Raw genomic sequence first — 16,105 nt, forward strand, 5'->3', positions numbered from 1 at the left:
CCAGTTGGCGCAGGGAATACCCCTCCCGCTAGAAATGAGAGCAAGTTAATTTTCCCGTTTATTTACCACCCACTCTAACCCTCCCTGTCCCACTCCAATGTCCGACCCGACTAGCCCGGGCCCTCACAGGGCGCGACAAGGAGCCGGTCCTTAAAAAGCGAAGGTTAAAATAAATAAGCATGGGTCTCCGCAGTCCGGGGGCTAATGTCTATGACGGTCCGGGTCCGAGTCAATTCACCAGCAACGAATGCTCCTCCGAAGCGTCCCTGGAGGAGGGTCGGTGTCAGCGGAGGCGGAAGGCATCAGCTCCCTCAGGCCCGCTTCCCTTCCCCCCAGCCAATCCCAAACCCAAGCCAACCCGGCCTCCAACCTGCCGCAGCAGCAGAGGAGGCTGCAGGCGGAGCCGCTCCCACGGCGGAATTTGCCGGAGGTGGGGCTGTCTTGGCACTGCGCGATGTAGGCCTGGAGCTCGCTCTCCTCTCCGCCCGCCCCGCCCGGATGCTGGGGAGAGATGCCCGGCGGCCCGGCATGAAAGTGGCCTCTGACTTCCGAGGCCCTTGAGATGCGCCCTCCCCTACCCCTCCTCCCCCCTTCTCCCCAGTCATCTGGATCTTCTCACCGGTCCTTGTGGACCAACCAGGCTCCCACCTCTGGGCCTCTGCACCGTGCTGTGCCCTCCACCTGCTGTTCCTCGTGGTTTGCTTCACCCGGAGACATTCCCTGACCACTGAATGTGTGCACACCCTGAATCTTGGTCAGTTGGTGCCCTCCGCTGTGGCTCCAGCGCCTCGAGCCGTGCCTGACCCAATCTGGGTGCTTGGCAACCACCCACTTGTGGGGGCGGCGAGCAGGCGGGGTGCAAACATCTGCATTCCCAGCAGCAGTGAATGTTCTGGCTTTTAGCCTTGTCTTCATCTCTCCCAACCTCACAGGGCCAATATCTCCTCTCCAAGTCCTTTCTGGCTCTAGGTCTTTGCTTTGGCTGTTCCTTCTCCCTGGTGCTCTCTCTTGGGCTCCTGTCTCATCGATCCAGAACTTCCTGAGATGATGGAAAGGTGTGATATCTATGCTGTCCAAATCTGGTAGCTAGTAGTCACATTGGCTTTTGGGCGCTTGCTCTGTGGATGGTGTAAGTGAGGAACTGCATTTGGAATTGTATTTCATTTTCATACTAGAGACTACTACTGGACAGCACATTCTAGAAACTTCCCTGGACTCAGCCCGATACGAGTCTAAAGCAGGGGCCTCTCTGTAACCTGCCATTCTTCCTTTACACCTCTCATCAGTTGGCTGTTATACTCCCGTTTGTGCATCATTCATCCTGCCCATCAGTCTTGGACCGACCATGTACGTTTCCTCAGGTGCCTGGCACCCAGCACCAGGCTTGGCACACGGTAGGCTGTCACACGTGTTTGCTAAAAGATCCTGTCTACCTGCCACGCCCATGTTCTGCTCTGACCCTCGCAGCCTGCAGGACAACCACCCTTCCCCAGACCCACAGGACAGAGGGGTTGGGAGCGGGGCTTCCGGAATGAGACAGTCGTAGGTTGAGCTGGGTTCCACCACGTGCTTGGTAGCTGACCTTGGGCGAGTCACTGAAATTCTATGGCTTAGCTTCCCTGTCGGTGAAAGCAGACGCAGGAACCCTACCTGGCCCGAGCCCCACACCTTGATAAAACTGAGAGTGTGGCAGCTGTGACCGGGACGGTATGGGTCCCTCCTGGGCCCCCCAATTCCGAGCCACCCTCTCCTTTGGCCTCGTAGCGTCTCCCACATTCTCTCCCTGGGTCCTCCTCTGCGCACCCCGCCGTGGCCAACCACGAGGGACTCAGAGCCCGAGTCTGGGGCCGTGCATGGACACATGCATGCACGGCCCCACGGGGAGGCAGGGGGACGGCAGGCCGGCGAGGGGGCGGGTGGGCCGGCAGCTGACCTTGATGGTGTCGTAGGCGCCGGTGATGAGCGCGATGAAGAGGCTGAGCACCATGTAGATGAACAGGCTGATGAAGGAGTACAGGTAGAGCTGGGAGAACAGCCAGACCAGGCTGCTGCGGCCCTGCTGCGCCTGCATCGCCGCGAACGTCACGAACATGTCATCCCCGTTGATGAGCGAGAAAAGGCACTCCGACACCATGGACAGCGAGCGGAACTGCCGGCGGGCAGGGGGGTCAGGGGTCAGAGGGAGTTGTGGGCACGGCTGGGGGCCGGGGTTGGGGGCTTTGTGGGGTCAGAGGGGACAGCGTACAGAGTACCAGTAGTCACGATAGAGCCACTTGAGGGGGGGGGGTCACTGAATAATGACAACGTCATAGAGTCAAGGCTAGGGTCACCGGGGATCAGAGGGGATGGTGGGTAGAACTGCTGCAAACTTGCTGGTAAGGAACCGGGGGTCAAGGTGGGTCATTCAGTGTCACCAAGTCAACAATAGATAGACCAGGAGTCAGGGGGCTTGGGAAGTAAGATGGGGAGCCAGGGATCCCTCATCTGTGGGTCACAAGCGCCACCCACAGGTCCCGGCCAGCCCCTACCTTCACATGGTAGGGTCCCAACACAATCCAGCCGCAGAAGCAATAGCCCAGGTAGATGACGGCCACACAGCAACAGAAGCGCATGACGCTGGGCAGGGCCACCCGCAGCGTGGCAATAAGGATCTGCGGAGGGGTGGGGGTTGGGGTCGGGGGAGGGTGGGAGTGTGTGTCAGCAATGGGGGCGGGACCACAAGCCAGGTGGGCCGTGAGCCTGCAGATGGGGTGAAGCCTGCCCAAGGGCATGATGGGGTGACCACAGAAACGGGGATGACCATCAACAAGGCAGGGTGGTGCTGAGTAGGCCCAAGGGCACCCCCTGGCTGGACTCAGCTCGGGGGAGGAGTATGAAAGAGCAGGCTCATGTGACCCCTGCCCAGGTGGAATGACAGGTGTGCCTGGTGTGGGCAGGTATGGGGAAGAGGCTTCTGGCGGGTCATCTGCAGGGGCTGGTGATGGCAATACGTGTACGAATTTATCTGGGGATGGGGGTGGCAATTAAAGGGCACGTGGCCACCCCTGGGAGGGCCCCGCCTGCATGTCGGAGGCTTACGTTGTACTTGTGGAAGAAGGTCAGGTAGCGGATGACACCGACCCAGACGAGCAGCGTCGAGGTGCCCAGGAGGATGCTGCAGACGTCATAGCTTGCCAGGTTCTAGGGGCAGAAGCAGCGTCAACCCCATCCAGCCTGGCCCTTCCCTGGGGATGGGGCCCCGGGCAGGCATCAGCAGGGGTGGGAGAGGGGTCCAGGGTCTGGAAGGAGACCCCGGGGCTCGGGGGCAGGGCGTGGCAGGACCCACCTTGGCTTCGATGCCAATCTTCATGATGGTGCCTGAGATGGTGAGCACGTCACTGGTGACCAGCAGGATGTACCAGCCGTTGACAAATTCCAGCCGCTCCCACAGGCTGATGACCTGTCCCCGCTGCCGCCACATGAACCTGACAAACTCCTGCAGGGGGAGGTGGGCGGGGTGAGGGCCGGTCCGGACGTGGGAGGCTTGCCACCCGGGCCTTGACGGTCCCAGAGCTGGGGAAGGCTGGGGGCGGCTCTCACGCTCTGCAGCAGGAAGCCTCGCAGCAGCGAGCGGGCGCACAGCAGGAAGGAGAAGGCACAAGTCAGGATCACGACCATGTCAAAGAGGAGCCGGAAGCTGTTGTCTCCTGTGCGGAGGGGCCGAAGGCAGGGCCAGGAGTGAGGCGGCTTCAGGGCGGGTTTGGGTTGGTCATCAGGCTCATGGGTTTCTCTGGGTAAGTCGGGAGTTTGGTCCATGCTGGTCTGGGGCTTGGGGAATTCCTGGGCAGGCTGGGGCCCCTGGTCAGCGCTAGTCGGGGGCTTGGGGGCTCACCGTGGCCGAAGACGCTGGGGTGCTTACACTCCTGGATGTGGGCCTGGGTCTCCAGGCTGATGGGGATACGCCCACTGTGTGCCTTATTGTCAAATGTGATCTGCAGGGGTGTGGCGGGACGGGACGGGACAGAGTAAACCTCAGCAGACCTAGGCCCCCAGAGGCGCACGACGGATGGTCTCTCCAGCCCCAGCCTCCCCCATCACCCCCACGCTGCCCTTGGCCGAGGGTCCCCAGCTCCAGGACTCAGCAGTCCCCGGCCCACCATGCCACCCCGTCCCTGGCCGGTCCCTCGCCCCACCCCCCAGGCGTCGCGGGCTCACCAGGATGCTGAAGGTGTAGCAGTCTGGGATTTCATTGTTGATCAGGCTCTGGAGGTTGATGGTCTTCAGCTGGAAGTGGATGGTGACGTTGATCAGCCTGGGGGGGGGTGAGGCTTGGGTGAGGGTGGGGGGGCTCTGCCCATCCCTCCTGCCCCGGAGCGCCAGCACGCCTGCCCCACGCTGACTCTGCAGCTGGCAGAGGAAGTGCTCGCCTGGCCGCATCGGCATGGCCCGCCCCTGCCCCCGCCTGTGGGGAAGTGGCTGCCCCGCCCCCACCCCCACCCCTGAAGATGCCTGGAGTCCTGCCTCCCCCCTCCTCAGCCCCCTTGATGGGGCAGTACTTGTGGAATTTGAGCGTGAGGTTCTTGTAACTGGTGCTGCCATCCAAGAGGGAGAGCTCATCACTGGGGGGCACGGGGGGTCTCTCGGGAGGGTCCACCCGGATACAGTCTGAAGACAGGGAGTCAGGGAAGGGACACTGGGGACAGGGGAGGCACAGGCAGGTCTCCCCAGAGTCCCCGACAGACCCCTTCCCGGCTTTCCTTCCCCCTTCATACTTCGACATTTGTCGTTTGTTCCTGCTGTCTCCCCCTAGGGTCAGGCCTGGTCTGTCTGTCTCACTCCCTACACAGACCCTAGTGCCTGGCGCTCAGTGGGCCCCCAAATGTTTAGGGAATGAATGATAGTGAAACATAACACTCAGCTCTTTCCGCGTGCCAAGCATTCTGCTAATCATCAAATTATTAACGATCGTGACCACCCCATCTCGCGGATGGGCAGGACGCAAAGTGGATTTTAAAGATTTTTTTTTTTTGATGTGGACCATTTTTAAAGTCCTTATTCAATCTGTTACAACATTGCTTCTATGTTTGTTGTTGTTTTTTTTTTTTTCCGGCTGCCAGGCATGTGGGATCTTAGCTCCCTCACCGGGGATTGAAACCGCACCCCCTGCATTGGAAGGCAAAGTCTTAGTCACTGGGCCGCCGGGGAAGTCCCTAGAGTGGGATTTTTTTTTTTTTTTTTTTTTTTTTTTTTTTTTAAATCCCGACAGCTGAGCCCTGCCCGGCCCACTCACCAGTGATGACCATGGGGTCGATGTCAAAGGTGTCATTGGCTGGGTCCACGTGGCCCCGGTGGTAGTAGCACTGGCAGAGGGCCAGGGCCGAGCCATTGGCCCAGGGCCCGCCCCCGCCCCGCACGTAAGCATACCGACCCAGGGACACGTCGGGGAGCATCAGGTACTGTGGGCAAAGGAGGGGAGGGTCAGTGAGCCCCGCCCGTTCTCCCGGGTGGGCCCACCTGCCCACCTGCTCCTGGTTGCCCACACCTGGTCCACGGCGTGGAAGATGGCCTGGTACAGCTGCTCCTGGGTGTAGGCCGCAAACGTGTCGTCCGCCCCGTCCGAGTAGCCCAGCAGGAAGAGGTGCCGGAAGGCGATGGTGTTCTCCTCCCGGAATGTCACCACCAGCTGGTTGCTGAGCCCAAACAGGATGAGCTGGCGGGAGGGATGGGGAGGATTGGTACTACCGGCATGGGGTCTCCCACGGCGCATGAGCGGAGGCAGAGTAAAGAGAAGGCCCACCCCATGAGGGCATGACCACCCTACGTCCCCAAGGCGCAGCGCAGAGTGGCCACTCATAGAACTCGTGGCAACAACTAATGTTCATGAAATGTTTACCGGATGAATGCTCGAGAGTAAGCACAGCATCACACTGCCAGGGTCCGAGTGCCACCTTCCAAGGCTCAGCTGCTATGTGACTTTGGACAAGTCCCTTAACCTCTCTGAGCCTCAGCTGTCCTATCTATAGAAAGGGGCAAGAGCAGTGGCTAGGACCTCAGAGGGCATTTATGAAGCTTAAAGGAGCTGTTCCCGTGCAGATCCGAGAGGGCTTCCTGACGGATTAGTGCCACTGTCACTATCATGATATGGGGCTGTGGGGTCAGGACTAAGCTCTGACTCCAAGATTCTCCTTCGAGGAAAACAGCAACCACAGGTGGCATTCTGTGGGGTGGGGTGGGGGCCCTGAAGGTCTCACCTGCACTGTGACCACCAGGATCTTCACCACCTGCAGCATGAGCTTAAAGGGCTTGCGGCCCTTGGCCCGAAATTTATCACAGGGGCTCATGAAGAAATACTTGAGACGACGGCGGAGATCCTCCTCTTCTGGAGGGGTGGAAGGGGCTGGGGAAGGCGCCACCTGGGTCCCATACCCAGGTTTGGGTGTCAGGAGGCGCTCAGTCTCTGTGGGATGGGAGAGGGCAGTGGGGACCAGGCCTAGGCAGGTTCACCTGCCAATAGGGGAGGCAGGTCCCAAGCTCCAGCCAAGAAAGAACTCTGAGAGATCTAAGGAAAACCAGAAAATCCGTAACATTTTAGGGATCTATGCAGCAGTGCTGGCTCAGCGGTTTCAAGTCACTCCAAAGGGCCTGAGTTGATTCCTGCCCCTGCTCCAGGGCACTCGGCTTCCCTGAGCCTCAGCTACCTCATCTGCAAAATGGGGCAATAAAATCTCTCACCAAGAAGCTAAGGATTTGACACTTACAAAGCATTCGGTCTCTGAGTCTCAATAATTCCTCAATGAATAGAGCCTATTCTATTTTTTTGGTTTGTTTTTGGGTTTTTTTCGCTGTGCCGTGTGGCATGTGGGATCTTAGTTCCCCGACCAGGGATTGAACCGAGCCACAACAGTGAAAGCGCTGAGTCCTAACCACTGGACCCCCAGGGAACTCCGAATAGAGGCTACTCTAAGGACCACTTATTCCTTTCAATCCTGACCAGTCCAAGATGAAAGTCCAAGTTTTCAGCAATGGCTCGGGTCATAGCTGGTCACAGCAGCCCTGAACTGTTCCTGACACAACCCACCATCCCCACTGGGAGAACCCCGCTTCCTTCCAGGGTCTGGCTGGCCTGCTGCCTGGCATGGCCACCAGGATGAAATGTAGGCACTGTCAGAACCTGTCTGGCAGGGAGGGCCAGCCCCTGGTCCCTTTGGAGCTCAGATGCTATCGTGGTTGTTTACAAGATAGCTGGATGGGAAGCCAGAAGGGAGGCTGCCTCCCTGGCTGGGATCACAGCTAATTCATCCCAGACTCTACCAGCCAGGACATCTTTCAGGTGTCTGCAGCTAGCTTAAGAAGGGAAGATCAACACAAAGGGCATTCCTGCATGCTGCCCTGTGAGAGGCGACTGAGCTTCCTTGTGTTTGGAGAGCTGAAATTGAGTTAGGCGCCTGCGCTTAAGGTGGCAACCCCGCCCCCAGCACTCCTGCCTAAGTTTAGAGAAGCTGAACATTTGCCTCCTGGTTTGTGGAAGAAAAGCCTGGGAATCTGACGTGCGGGTTGGAGAAGCTGGGGCCCGCTGTCGGAGTTCCAGCAAAGCTGAACAATCCGAATCTAGGCTCAGAATGCAAATCCTGGGACCCTCGCCGCCTGAGTCGGAAAAGCTGGCGATCCACCAGCTGCCTGAATTGAGGTACTCAGAGCAGAGCCTGGGTTCAGGAAGAGCGGTCGGAGTCCCGCCACTCCGAGGTCGGAGAAGCTGATGCCCACCCGCCGCCCAGGTTCTAGGAGCCGTCTGCCCATATCTACGCCAAGGGGACGCTGAGAGGTCAGCATCAGAGTTGAGAAAAGGGAAACCGGGAGCTCCGCCGCCCCAGGTTGGAGAAGCCGCCCGCCCGTCCGCCGCACGCGTCCTGGGACTTGCGGGGCCACCCGCGCCCTCACCTGAGCCGCGCGGGCCTACGGGCACCGCCATGCCGGGGAGGGGAGCGCCGAACGCCGGCGGGCGCGGCGGTGCAACCGGCGTCTAAACACCCGCTGCTGTCACTGCGGCCTCGCTCCCTCGCGGTGTAGCTTCAAACCCTCCCGCGTCAGCTGACTCGAGCCCCAGTCACGTGACCAGCGCGGCCCTGGAGGCAGGTGACGGGATCCGGTCCCTCCCCCTGCGCCACGACGACCCCTGCCCGAGCAGCACGCATGCGTGCCTCAGCTGGCGACTTGCCCTTAGGCGGCCCCAAGGTCCTAGCGCCGACGGGCGCAAATGTGCTGGGGGATGGGCTGGCTGCTGGCTCCGTCCTGGCTTCGTCATGCCCCCGTCCAGTGCTAACCTCTTGACTTCCATGTCCAGTGTTTGACCCCTTTCCCTCCGCGGTGTCGGATGATGATCCTATCTCAAGGCTGCCCCGCTCCATCCTCCCAGAAACTCTGCGTTACTCTCACCCCCCCTCATCCGAACTGTCCTGAAATCCTACTTCATTTCCTAATTATATCGCAAATAGGACCACTTTTCCCCACTCCTATGGCTATAAACCCATAGTCCCCCAAGATTCCCTATGGCCTGGACCACTGCAACAACCTCCCTGATCTTGGGCTCCCATTCCGGATCCCCTCCATTCCACTCGCCATCCAGCAGCCAGAAGCATCTTCAAAAAATAATTCGTATCAGTCAGAACCTGTTGGTAGCTTCCCATTTCCCTGGGATGACAAGCAAACTCCCCTCTTCAGTCTACCAGGGCCTTCTGTTCTGGCCCCACCTAACTCCTCCCCTAGCTCATCTCTCAACGGCCCCAGGGCCTTTGCACAATCTTGCCCTAGAGCATAAAGGTTAAGAACTTAGGCTCTGGAGGGCAGACAATTTGGGTTTAAATCTGGGCGCTCCCAACCACCACTTCTGGGTCTTCCAAAAAGTCCCTTGAACGCCGTGTGCCTCAGCGTCCTCATTTGCAAAATGGGAATATTCATAGTTACCTGCCTCGTGGAGCTGCCGAGAGAATTAAATGAGAAAATGCTAGAGCATAGCACAAGCCTGGGCAAACAGTACTGATGATTAAATTAGAGGTTATTGGGATTATAAAGTCCTTCCTTGGGAAGGCTGTCTGCCATCTAAATCAGAAGTCTTGTTATGCTTCTTGTTGAATGTAACATACTCTGTAATTACTTTTTAAATGTTTCTAAACTTGGTCTCTGAGCTGTGTGAGGGCCAAGGCCATACTTATCTTGTTCCCTGCTGAGACCCAAGCAATCAACAGATGTTTGTTGGATGCATAAATGAGTGCCCTCCTTTGTCCCGTGGTGTACCTGCAATGTGGGCTTTGAAGGGCAAGGGGTAAGTTAGGAGAGCAGACGGGGCAGGGCCACCCACATGGTTTCATACCAGCCTCCACCATCAGCCTACTAGACGGTCAACATGCCAGAAATCCCACCATTCCTGGGAAAGCCAACTCCAAAAGGAAGGGAGTTAGATCACCCACAGGATAAGTCTGCCCCTGACTGGGGTGGCCAGGTCTGGGGGAGCAGGGAGTGGCAACTGCTGGGATGGACCAGTGTGAGCCCTTGTGGGGGAAGCTAGGAAGCCTGGAGGGTATTGGGGGAGGAGCCAGGACATTGACGTTCTATTTGTATGTTTGGCTCCGGCCATACCCTCCCATCTCCAGAAGAGGCTGTGCATCAGAGGAAAAACAGCAACAGGAGAACCACAACACAGAGCCAGGAGGCGGTGGGAGGATTTTACTAACTGCACAACACACAACTTTCCCAGGCCCCTGTGGGTGCCAGCATGCCCTTCAGCCATCAGGCCCCAGCAGTGCCCCTTGCTCCTGCACCCACTCGGGGCTCTCACCGGTAGGGAGGACTGCGCCGACAGTGTCATGGGTGGGAGAGCCGGGGTCAGGGTGGGACTCAGAGCTGGGGTCAGGGCTGGGCACGGGATCCGGGTCGGGGCTGGGACCAGATCTGTGATCGGGGCTGGCCACAAGGTCGGAATTGGCATTGTGCCCAGGCTCAGGGTCAGAAGATTTGACAGAATCAGGGGTGGGGGTAGATCCAGAGCCAGGGATGGGTTTGGGGCTGGGATTGGGGGGGGAGCCCAGCGCAGAGCCAGGGTCAGGGTCAAGGCCAGAGCTGGGGCCGGGGCTGAGGCCCAGGCCTGAACCCAGCACAGAGACAGCATCAGGACCCAGAAGGGAGACCTGCCCCGGCCTCAACATCGAAGCGGGGCTGAGGCCCAAACCGGCGGCGGCCGCAGCAGCTGCAGCGGCCGCGCCCTCATGCACTCGCTTGTGCTTGGTGAGGCTGGAGGCTTGGCCGAAGGCCTTGCCGCAGAGCTGGCAGCGGTAGGGGCGCTCGCCCGAATGCACGTGCAGGTGCTGCAGCAGCGCCGAACTCTGCCCAAAGGCCTTGGAGCAGTGGGGGCAGGCATAGGGCCGCTCGCCGGTGTGGATGCGCAGGTGATGCTGCAGGTTGGAACTCTGGCCGAAGGCCTTGCCGCAGTGGGGACAGCGGTAGGGGCGCTCGGCCGTGTGTGTGCGCTGGTGCTGCAGCAGCGCGGAGCTCTGGCCAAAGGCCTTGCCGCACTGCGGGCACGGGTACGGCCGCTCACCTGTGTGCGTGCGCAGGTGCTTCAGCAGCGCCGAGCCCTGCCCAAAGCCCTTGGCGCACACCGGGCACTTGTGCGGCCGCGGGCCGCCGTGCGTGCGCAGGTGCTGCGCCAGCAGCGAACCGTGCCCGAAGGCTTTGCCGCACACAGGGCAGTGGTGCGGCTTCTCGCCGCTGTGGCTGCTGCGGTGCTTGAGCAGCGTGGAGCGCCAGCCAAAGGCCTTGCCGCACGCCGCGCACTGGTAGGGCCGCGCGCCCGTGTGGATGCCGCGGTGCTGGGCCAGCGTGGCGCCGTGGCTGAACGACTTGCCGCAGTCGGGGCAGCGGTAAGGCTTCTCGCCGCTGTGGGTGCGGCGGTGCTGGCTCAGACCCGAGCTGCGGCGGAAGGCTCGCCCGCAATCCGGGCAGGAGAAGGGCCGGGGCGGGCTGGCAGGTGCAGGGAGCACCGCGGGGCCGGCGGCCAGGACCTCGGGGGTGGCAGTGAGGTCGGACGAGAGGGGGTCCAGGTCTGGGGTGGCAGCGGGACTGAGGGTGTCGCTGTTAGGGTCGAGAACCAGGGGGACGGGGCCGATGACGTCTGGGTCGTCAAAACTTGAAGACATGGGGTCGAGATCTTGGGGATCCGAGTCATGGATCCCCGAGATGGAGCTCGGAGCTTCCACATCGGGATCCAGATCCTCGGAGACAGGCTCCAGCTCTTCATAGCTGGGGTCCACATCTTCAGAGACAGTGTTGAGGTCTTCCGGCTCAGGCTCTGGGTTTTCAGAAACTGGGTCCAGCTCTTCACTCTCGGGGTCTAGGTCTTCTGAGTCGGAGTCAAGCTCTTCATAATTGGGCCTCGGGCCTTTGTGGCCTGGGTTCCTGACTAGGACCGAACGCCGCATCCCGGGTGTGGAAGTGCTGGCTGCTTCCGGGGCAGGCTCTACGGGGTGAGGGCAGAAGGTGAGTGGAGGTAAGTTCTGGAGAACCGGGGGGTCTCTTCTGGAGCCTGAGCAGGGAAGGGAGAGGGGGCTAGGCCGGGCCCCAGATCCCACTCCGGGGCACACACGGGTCATTCTCTTGTCTTGCACTGCAGGGAGATTTTGCACTCGCCCCCGCCAGGGCAGGGAGAAGAGGGACCCTGGTGGGACATGGGGAGGGGGGGACTCCCTTCTCAGCCCCACACCTGGATAGAAGTCGTGGGACCCAGCACTAGAGGTCTCCAGTACCCAGCTCCATGGCTCTGCCCCTCTCTCCATCCTGGGCTCCTCCTCTGGTGGGCAGCTTGGGTCCTGTGGAGGAGAGAGAGTCTAGATACCTATCCCCTTGACCATGGCCCCTTCATGGGGAAGAGGGGAGGGTGTCTGGGTTCTCGTGCTTTCTGCTAAGTACATGGCCTGAATTCCTTCCCACAGTTGGGGGTGGCATGTTTGGGGGCTCCTAGTAGGGAGGGCGACCCCTGGCTCACCTCCTAGAGAAGAAGCATCCTGACCTCTGAAGCCTCTATCTGGGGGAAAAGTGGGGCGGGGGCAAACAACAACTGGTACTCCTCACTGGGGGAGTGCAGAAAGACCCTTGGCTTGCTTCCTGGGGAAGAGACAACGTGAATTCCAAACCTTACAATTCTGGGGTAGGACTGAGTCCAAACACCTGTATTCTATCTTAGATAGAAGATCCTGAATGCAGATTTCTAAAGCTAGAGTGAGTGCGGGGATATAATATGTGGGACCCCTGGAGGGAGCAGGGAGACCCATGGATCCATCAGCCAGGAGGGTAGGGACAGGTGTCGGTGTACCTGTTTGCCCAAGTAGATAGAAGATCCTGAATTCTAACCCCTAGCTGGGGTGGGCAGAATAATACCTGGGGCTCCTCTTGGGTTACTGGAGGGACCCTGGGCCATCTCCTAGGAAGGGGAGATTCCTGAGTGACTGACCCCACGATCGACGTACGGGAATGGGCGTCAGGAACTCTGGTCCCCTCCTGGAAGGAAGATCCTGAATTCTAGCTCCATGGCTAGAGGTAGGGAGGGGGGCAGAGAAACAAGCTGGGATCCCTTCAGGGGAGCAGGAGGAAATCAGGATTACCTGAAGGGGAGGTGATGCCCACCACATGACTAGGCCTCGGGGAGAAAACAACAAATAGATCTATTCCTGGGAGACAGGGGAGGACCTCTGGCTCTCCTTCTGGGGAGGGGGACCTCCCAAGCCACAACCCCAGAGCTGGGAGTGGGTACGCAAACAGAGAGGGCTGAGTTCCTAGTTCACCTCCTTAACTTCCACGACGGAGGGTCAGGAGACAGTGCTGAGTCCCTTCCTAGATTCCCAGGGGACAGGGGGACCCTAAGATTCGCTCCTGAATTCCCATCTCTGAGCTGCACGCTGGGAGGAGAGAGAACTGGGATCCTTCTCTGAGTTCCTGGGGGGCAGGTGGAACCCTGGATCACCTCCTGGGGAAGGGGCTTCCAGAACTCTGGACCCCAAGACTGGAGAGTGAGGGGAACAATAACTGGGGTCCTGGGGGAGGGAGGGAACCCCTGGATCCCCCTCTTGAAGATGGGCTTCCTGAACTCCCTACCCCAGGCTGAAGGGTGAGGAGAACAATACCTGGGGCCACTTCTGGGTTCCTGGGGTGGGGGGTCTGGAGCGCCTCCAGGGGAGGCGGGCGTCCTGGACTCCCGTCCCCACCCCAAGTCAGGGGTTCTCCCCCCACCCCCATACCTCCCGATTGACGGCGCCCAGCTCGGGCCGGGCCCTCCCCCGGGGCCGCAGCGGCGGAACCGGCGCGCTAGGCCCGCGGGTCGCGCGGCCCCCTCCCATCGCGCCGGCGTCTCTGCTCTCCCGGGCCGGGGCTGGCGGCGCGCGAGGCGAGGGAAGGGGGTGGACAGAGGTCGCCCAGGGCCGCGCCCCGCGCCGGGGCCCCCTGCCCGCCCGCCCCCCTCACCCCCGCCCCATCGCGGCCGCCACCCGCCCGACCAGCTCACGGGGACACTCACCCGGCGCCCCTCGCCCCAGCCCGGCCCGCCGCGCCCGCCGGCTCCCCCAGGGCCCGCAGGAAGCCCCCCGCCCGCCAGCCCCGCCGGCGGCCCCCTCGGCCCTGCGGCCCCGCCAAGCGCTCCCAGGGAGCGAGAGGGGCCGGCCGAGGGCCGCAGCGGGAGCTGCTGGGACTTGTAGTTCGCCCGCGTCCGCCTCGGCCGTCGCCATCGCTGCCCCCGCCTCCCCCCGGGCCAGCCTTTGTCCCGGCCCGGCCACCCGGCCGCGCGGCCGCGCCTTTGTCTGCGCCGCGCCCCGCCCGCGCTGTCCCCGCCGCGGCCTCTCCTCTTCTGCGTCTCTCTCAGCCGCTCTCGATCCCTCTCCGCCTCTTCCTCTCTCTCTCTGTTCCTTCTCTGTCGCTCTGTCCCTCTATTTCTATGTCTCTCTCCATTTCAATCTCTTTGCCTCTCTTGCCCTCACTTTTTCTGCCTCTGTCCCTCTGTGTCTCTATCCTCTTCTCTCTCCCTGTCTCTGCCTCCTGCCCAGGTCTCTGACTCTCTCTGGTTTCAAGAAACACCGAACATTCTCTCTCTGTCTTGCAGACTGGCCACGCACATCAGCATAGTCAAGACGCTGAGAATTTACAAACTTGTGTATCTTTGCTCAGTCCAGCATTTCCCTCTAAGACTCCTCCTCCAAGGAAAAGAGTTGGGGATACTGAGTGTTTCCTCCTTCTCCTCCCTGGTCACGCACCGCTGTCACTGGTGGACTCCCCGTGCCTGATGCTCCCTCTGAAGCCTAGACCAGATCTGGGAAGCACTCCGGGCAGACTTTACCTGGAGACACAGATCCCCGTGAGGAGGGAGTGAAATACAGCCCTGGCAGCTGGCAGCTGGGCCGTGAGATGTTCTTCCCTGAACATAAACAACGATCCCAGAATATAAACAATGATCACACAAGGCCGCTCTGTGACCGCGCCTGAGCCGAGATAGACACAAGGACACTCTGCAACCACAAAAATGAACACACACCCCCTCCTCTCCCCCCCGCAACTAACTCAGATGACCGCCGCTTCTTCCCAATGATGGCCGCATGTCCATCCTCCCACTTCTGAGATAAGAATCACCAAAATACCCAGTCCCAGTCGCCGATCTGCTCCCTGCTTGCTGACAGCACCAGGCTAGAGCTGCTTCTACTCTCCTCTTCTTAAAATTACCCAGCACAAGCCCGAATCCTAAAAGATGCCCTCCTGTCCCCCAACTCTTCTGGAGATGCCCCATGGTTCCCCGCTACAGGATCTTCCTTGCTGCGCAAGCTAAAAAAATTTTTTTTGACTACAGGCGTGCTTCTGATGGTCTTTGACGAATTTGGACAACACCTACCCTTGCGTGCAAATCAGGCCTCCAGGAGACTTCGCTCTTCCTTCCAGAACCTTCTAGATCTGGGCTGAACTTGTGGCCTGAGACCTGCTTTCCAGCTCTCTGTGGAGAAGCCAGCAGCAGATCTGAGAGACTTGAAACTGCAATTGGATTATGTCGCTTGTTCTTCATCCTACTGGATGATCCCATTACAAATAATACTTGTAATGACAGCTGTCATTTCAGTCTGCCCAGTATGTCTCTCAGCACCTCGCTTTCCCTTTGTGGAGCCCCCTCCACTACTCCAGATGGACCCGTGTCTAACCCGTGCCCCCCCAGTACCATGCGATCTAAACTTACCAACCCAAGAACCCCACCCCCCGGCCACAATGAGGGCTGGGACGAAGTCATGAGGTTGGAGAATCTCTTTCTTCCTTTGGGATCATGAGCTGTTTATTGGCTTCCTTCTGCCTGCACCCACCTTCCTCAGTTGTCTGGAAGAACAGTCTGCAGACTGAAGCCAATCTATACCAGGATGTAGAGGTGAGAGACAGAGAGACAGCTCTAGCTATATTGGTTGAGCTCTTGGACATAGCCGTACCTGAAGCCGGAAAGCTCACAGTCTTTCCAGCCAACAAATTTCCTGGGTATTTGAGCTAGTTTAGTGGGTTTCTGTCTCTTGCAGTCATGACAGTCTTGACTAATTTAGACATGATTTCCAGAAAAGGGAAGGGTATTGAAGGAAATAACTTAAAATGTGAAATTGGCTGAACAAAGGTGAAGTAGAGGGCCGGGGCCACCTTGACATATATATTCATTATAAAGTGAATAGGCCTTCAAGACTTGTGCAGTGCACAACCTCCCCAGATATATGTGGCAGCCCTGTAGAAGGGCCTTGCTCAGGAAACCAGAAATCTGTTATGTTGAAGAAAAATGGCCGATTAAATCGTTGCCCGTTTTATCTTCGCACTCTGTGTGTCACCTGAGACTGCGTCTCAAGCGGCTTTGGAGGAAAATATCAGGATGTTGGAACATGTGGGAGCTTTCATGAAGTCTTCGGCAAGGTCTTATGAGATAGACACAAGCTACCTCTATGTGCTCCTTTTTTTATACATTTATTTATATTTATTTATTTGGCTACACTGGGTCTTTACTGCTGCACATGGGCAGTACTCTGTCACGGTGCACGGGCTTCTCATTGCGGTGGCTTCTCTTGTTGCGGAGCACGAGCTC

The 16,105-nt window shown here is 59.3% G+C and overlaps 2 protein-coding genes across 7 annotated transcripts; both read right to left on the minus strand.

Moving 5' to 3' along the window:
• Positions 1-45: 45 nt before the first annotated feature.
• Positions 46-8,128, minus strand: MCOLN1 (mucolipin TRP cation channel 1). Of its 3 annotated transcripts, none has more exons than XM_067733974.1 (14): positions 7,918-8,122; positions 6,231-6,436; positions 5,522-5,689; positions 5,270-5,435; positions 4,536-4,644; positions 4,195-4,291; positions 3,872-3,971; positions 3,580-3,686; positions 3,326-3,475; positions 3,079-3,180; positions 2,529-2,651; positions 1,934-2,149; positions 371-501; positions 46-266 (listed from the first exon to the last, which is right to left on the minus strand). In XM_067733974.1, exons 1-14 carry the CDS (start codon positions 7,946-7,948, stop codon positions 230-232), a joined length of 1,743 nt encoding a protein of 580 aa, XP_067590075.1. In that variant the 5' UTR covers positions 7,949-8,122; the 3' UTR covers positions 46-229. The 3 variants fall into 3 exon arrangements, 1 of the variants encoding a protein (XP_067590075.1); XR_010942492.1 differs by lacking the exon at positions 46-266 and adding an exon at positions 620-1,039 and having other exon boundaries at positions 370-501; positions 7,918-8,128; XR_010942491.1 differs by lacking the exon at positions 46-266 and adding an exon at positions 620-1,118 and having other exon boundaries at positions 370-501; positions 7,918-8,128.
• A 1,554-nt stretch (positions 8,129-9,682) lies between these two features.
• ZNF358 (zinc finger protein 358) lies at positions 9,683-13,680 on the minus strand. 4 transcript variants are annotated; one of them, XM_067733976.1, is made up of 3 exons: positions 13,538-13,666; positions 11,732-11,837; positions 9,683-11,488 (listed from the first exon to the last, which is right to left on the minus strand). In XM_067733976.1, the coding sequence occupies exons 2-3, from the start codon at positions 11,802-11,804 to the stop codon at positions 9,756-9,758; spliced, it is 1,806 nt and encodes a 601-aa protein (XP_067590077.1). In that variant the 5' UTR covers positions 11,805-11,837; positions 13,538-13,666; the 3' UTR covers positions 9,683-9,755. The 4 variants fall into 4 exon arrangements, with proteins under 4 accessions (XP_067590077.1, XP_067590079.1, XP_067590080.1 ...); XM_067733978.1 differs by lacking the exon at positions 13,538-13,666 and adding an exon at positions 13,149-13,281; XM_067733979.1 differs by lacking the exon at positions 13,538-13,666 and adding an exon at positions 12,406-12,514.
• Positions 13,681-16,105: the final 2,425 nt, after the last annotated feature.

This window comes from Pseudorca crassidens, chromosome 3 (assembly GCF_039906515.1).
Source record: "Pseudorca crassidens isolate mPseCra1 chromosome 3, mPseCra1.hap1, whole genome shotgun sequence".
NCBI classification, from domain to species: Eukaryota; Metazoa; Chordata; class Mammalia; order Artiodactyla; family Delphinidae; genus Pseudorca; species Pseudorca crassidens.

Excerpts from the sequence above, each read along its gene's own strand:
- MCOLN1 (XM_067733974.1), bottom strand. The coding sequence starts at position 7,948 with ATGGCGGTGCCCGTAGGCCCGCGCGGCTCAG. Across the intron at positions 6,437-7,917 it reads CGTAGGCCCGCGCGGCTCAG|AGACTGAGCGCCTCCTGACA; the intron begins GTGAGGGCGCGG and ends CCCATCCCACAG. Across the intron at positions 2,652-3,078 it reads CCTTCTTCCACAAGTACAAC|ATCCTTATTGCCACGCTGCG; the intron begins GTAAGCCTCCGA and ends ACCCCTCCGCAG.
- ZNF358 (XM_067733976.1), bottom strand. The coding sequence starts at position 11,804 with ATGGAGAGAGGGGCAGAGCCATGGAGCTGGGTACTGGAGACCTCTAGT. Across the intron at positions 11,489-11,731 it reads GTCCCACGACTTCTATCCAG|AGCCTGCCCCGGAAGCAGCC; the intron begins GTGTGGGGCTGA and ends CTCACCCCGTAG.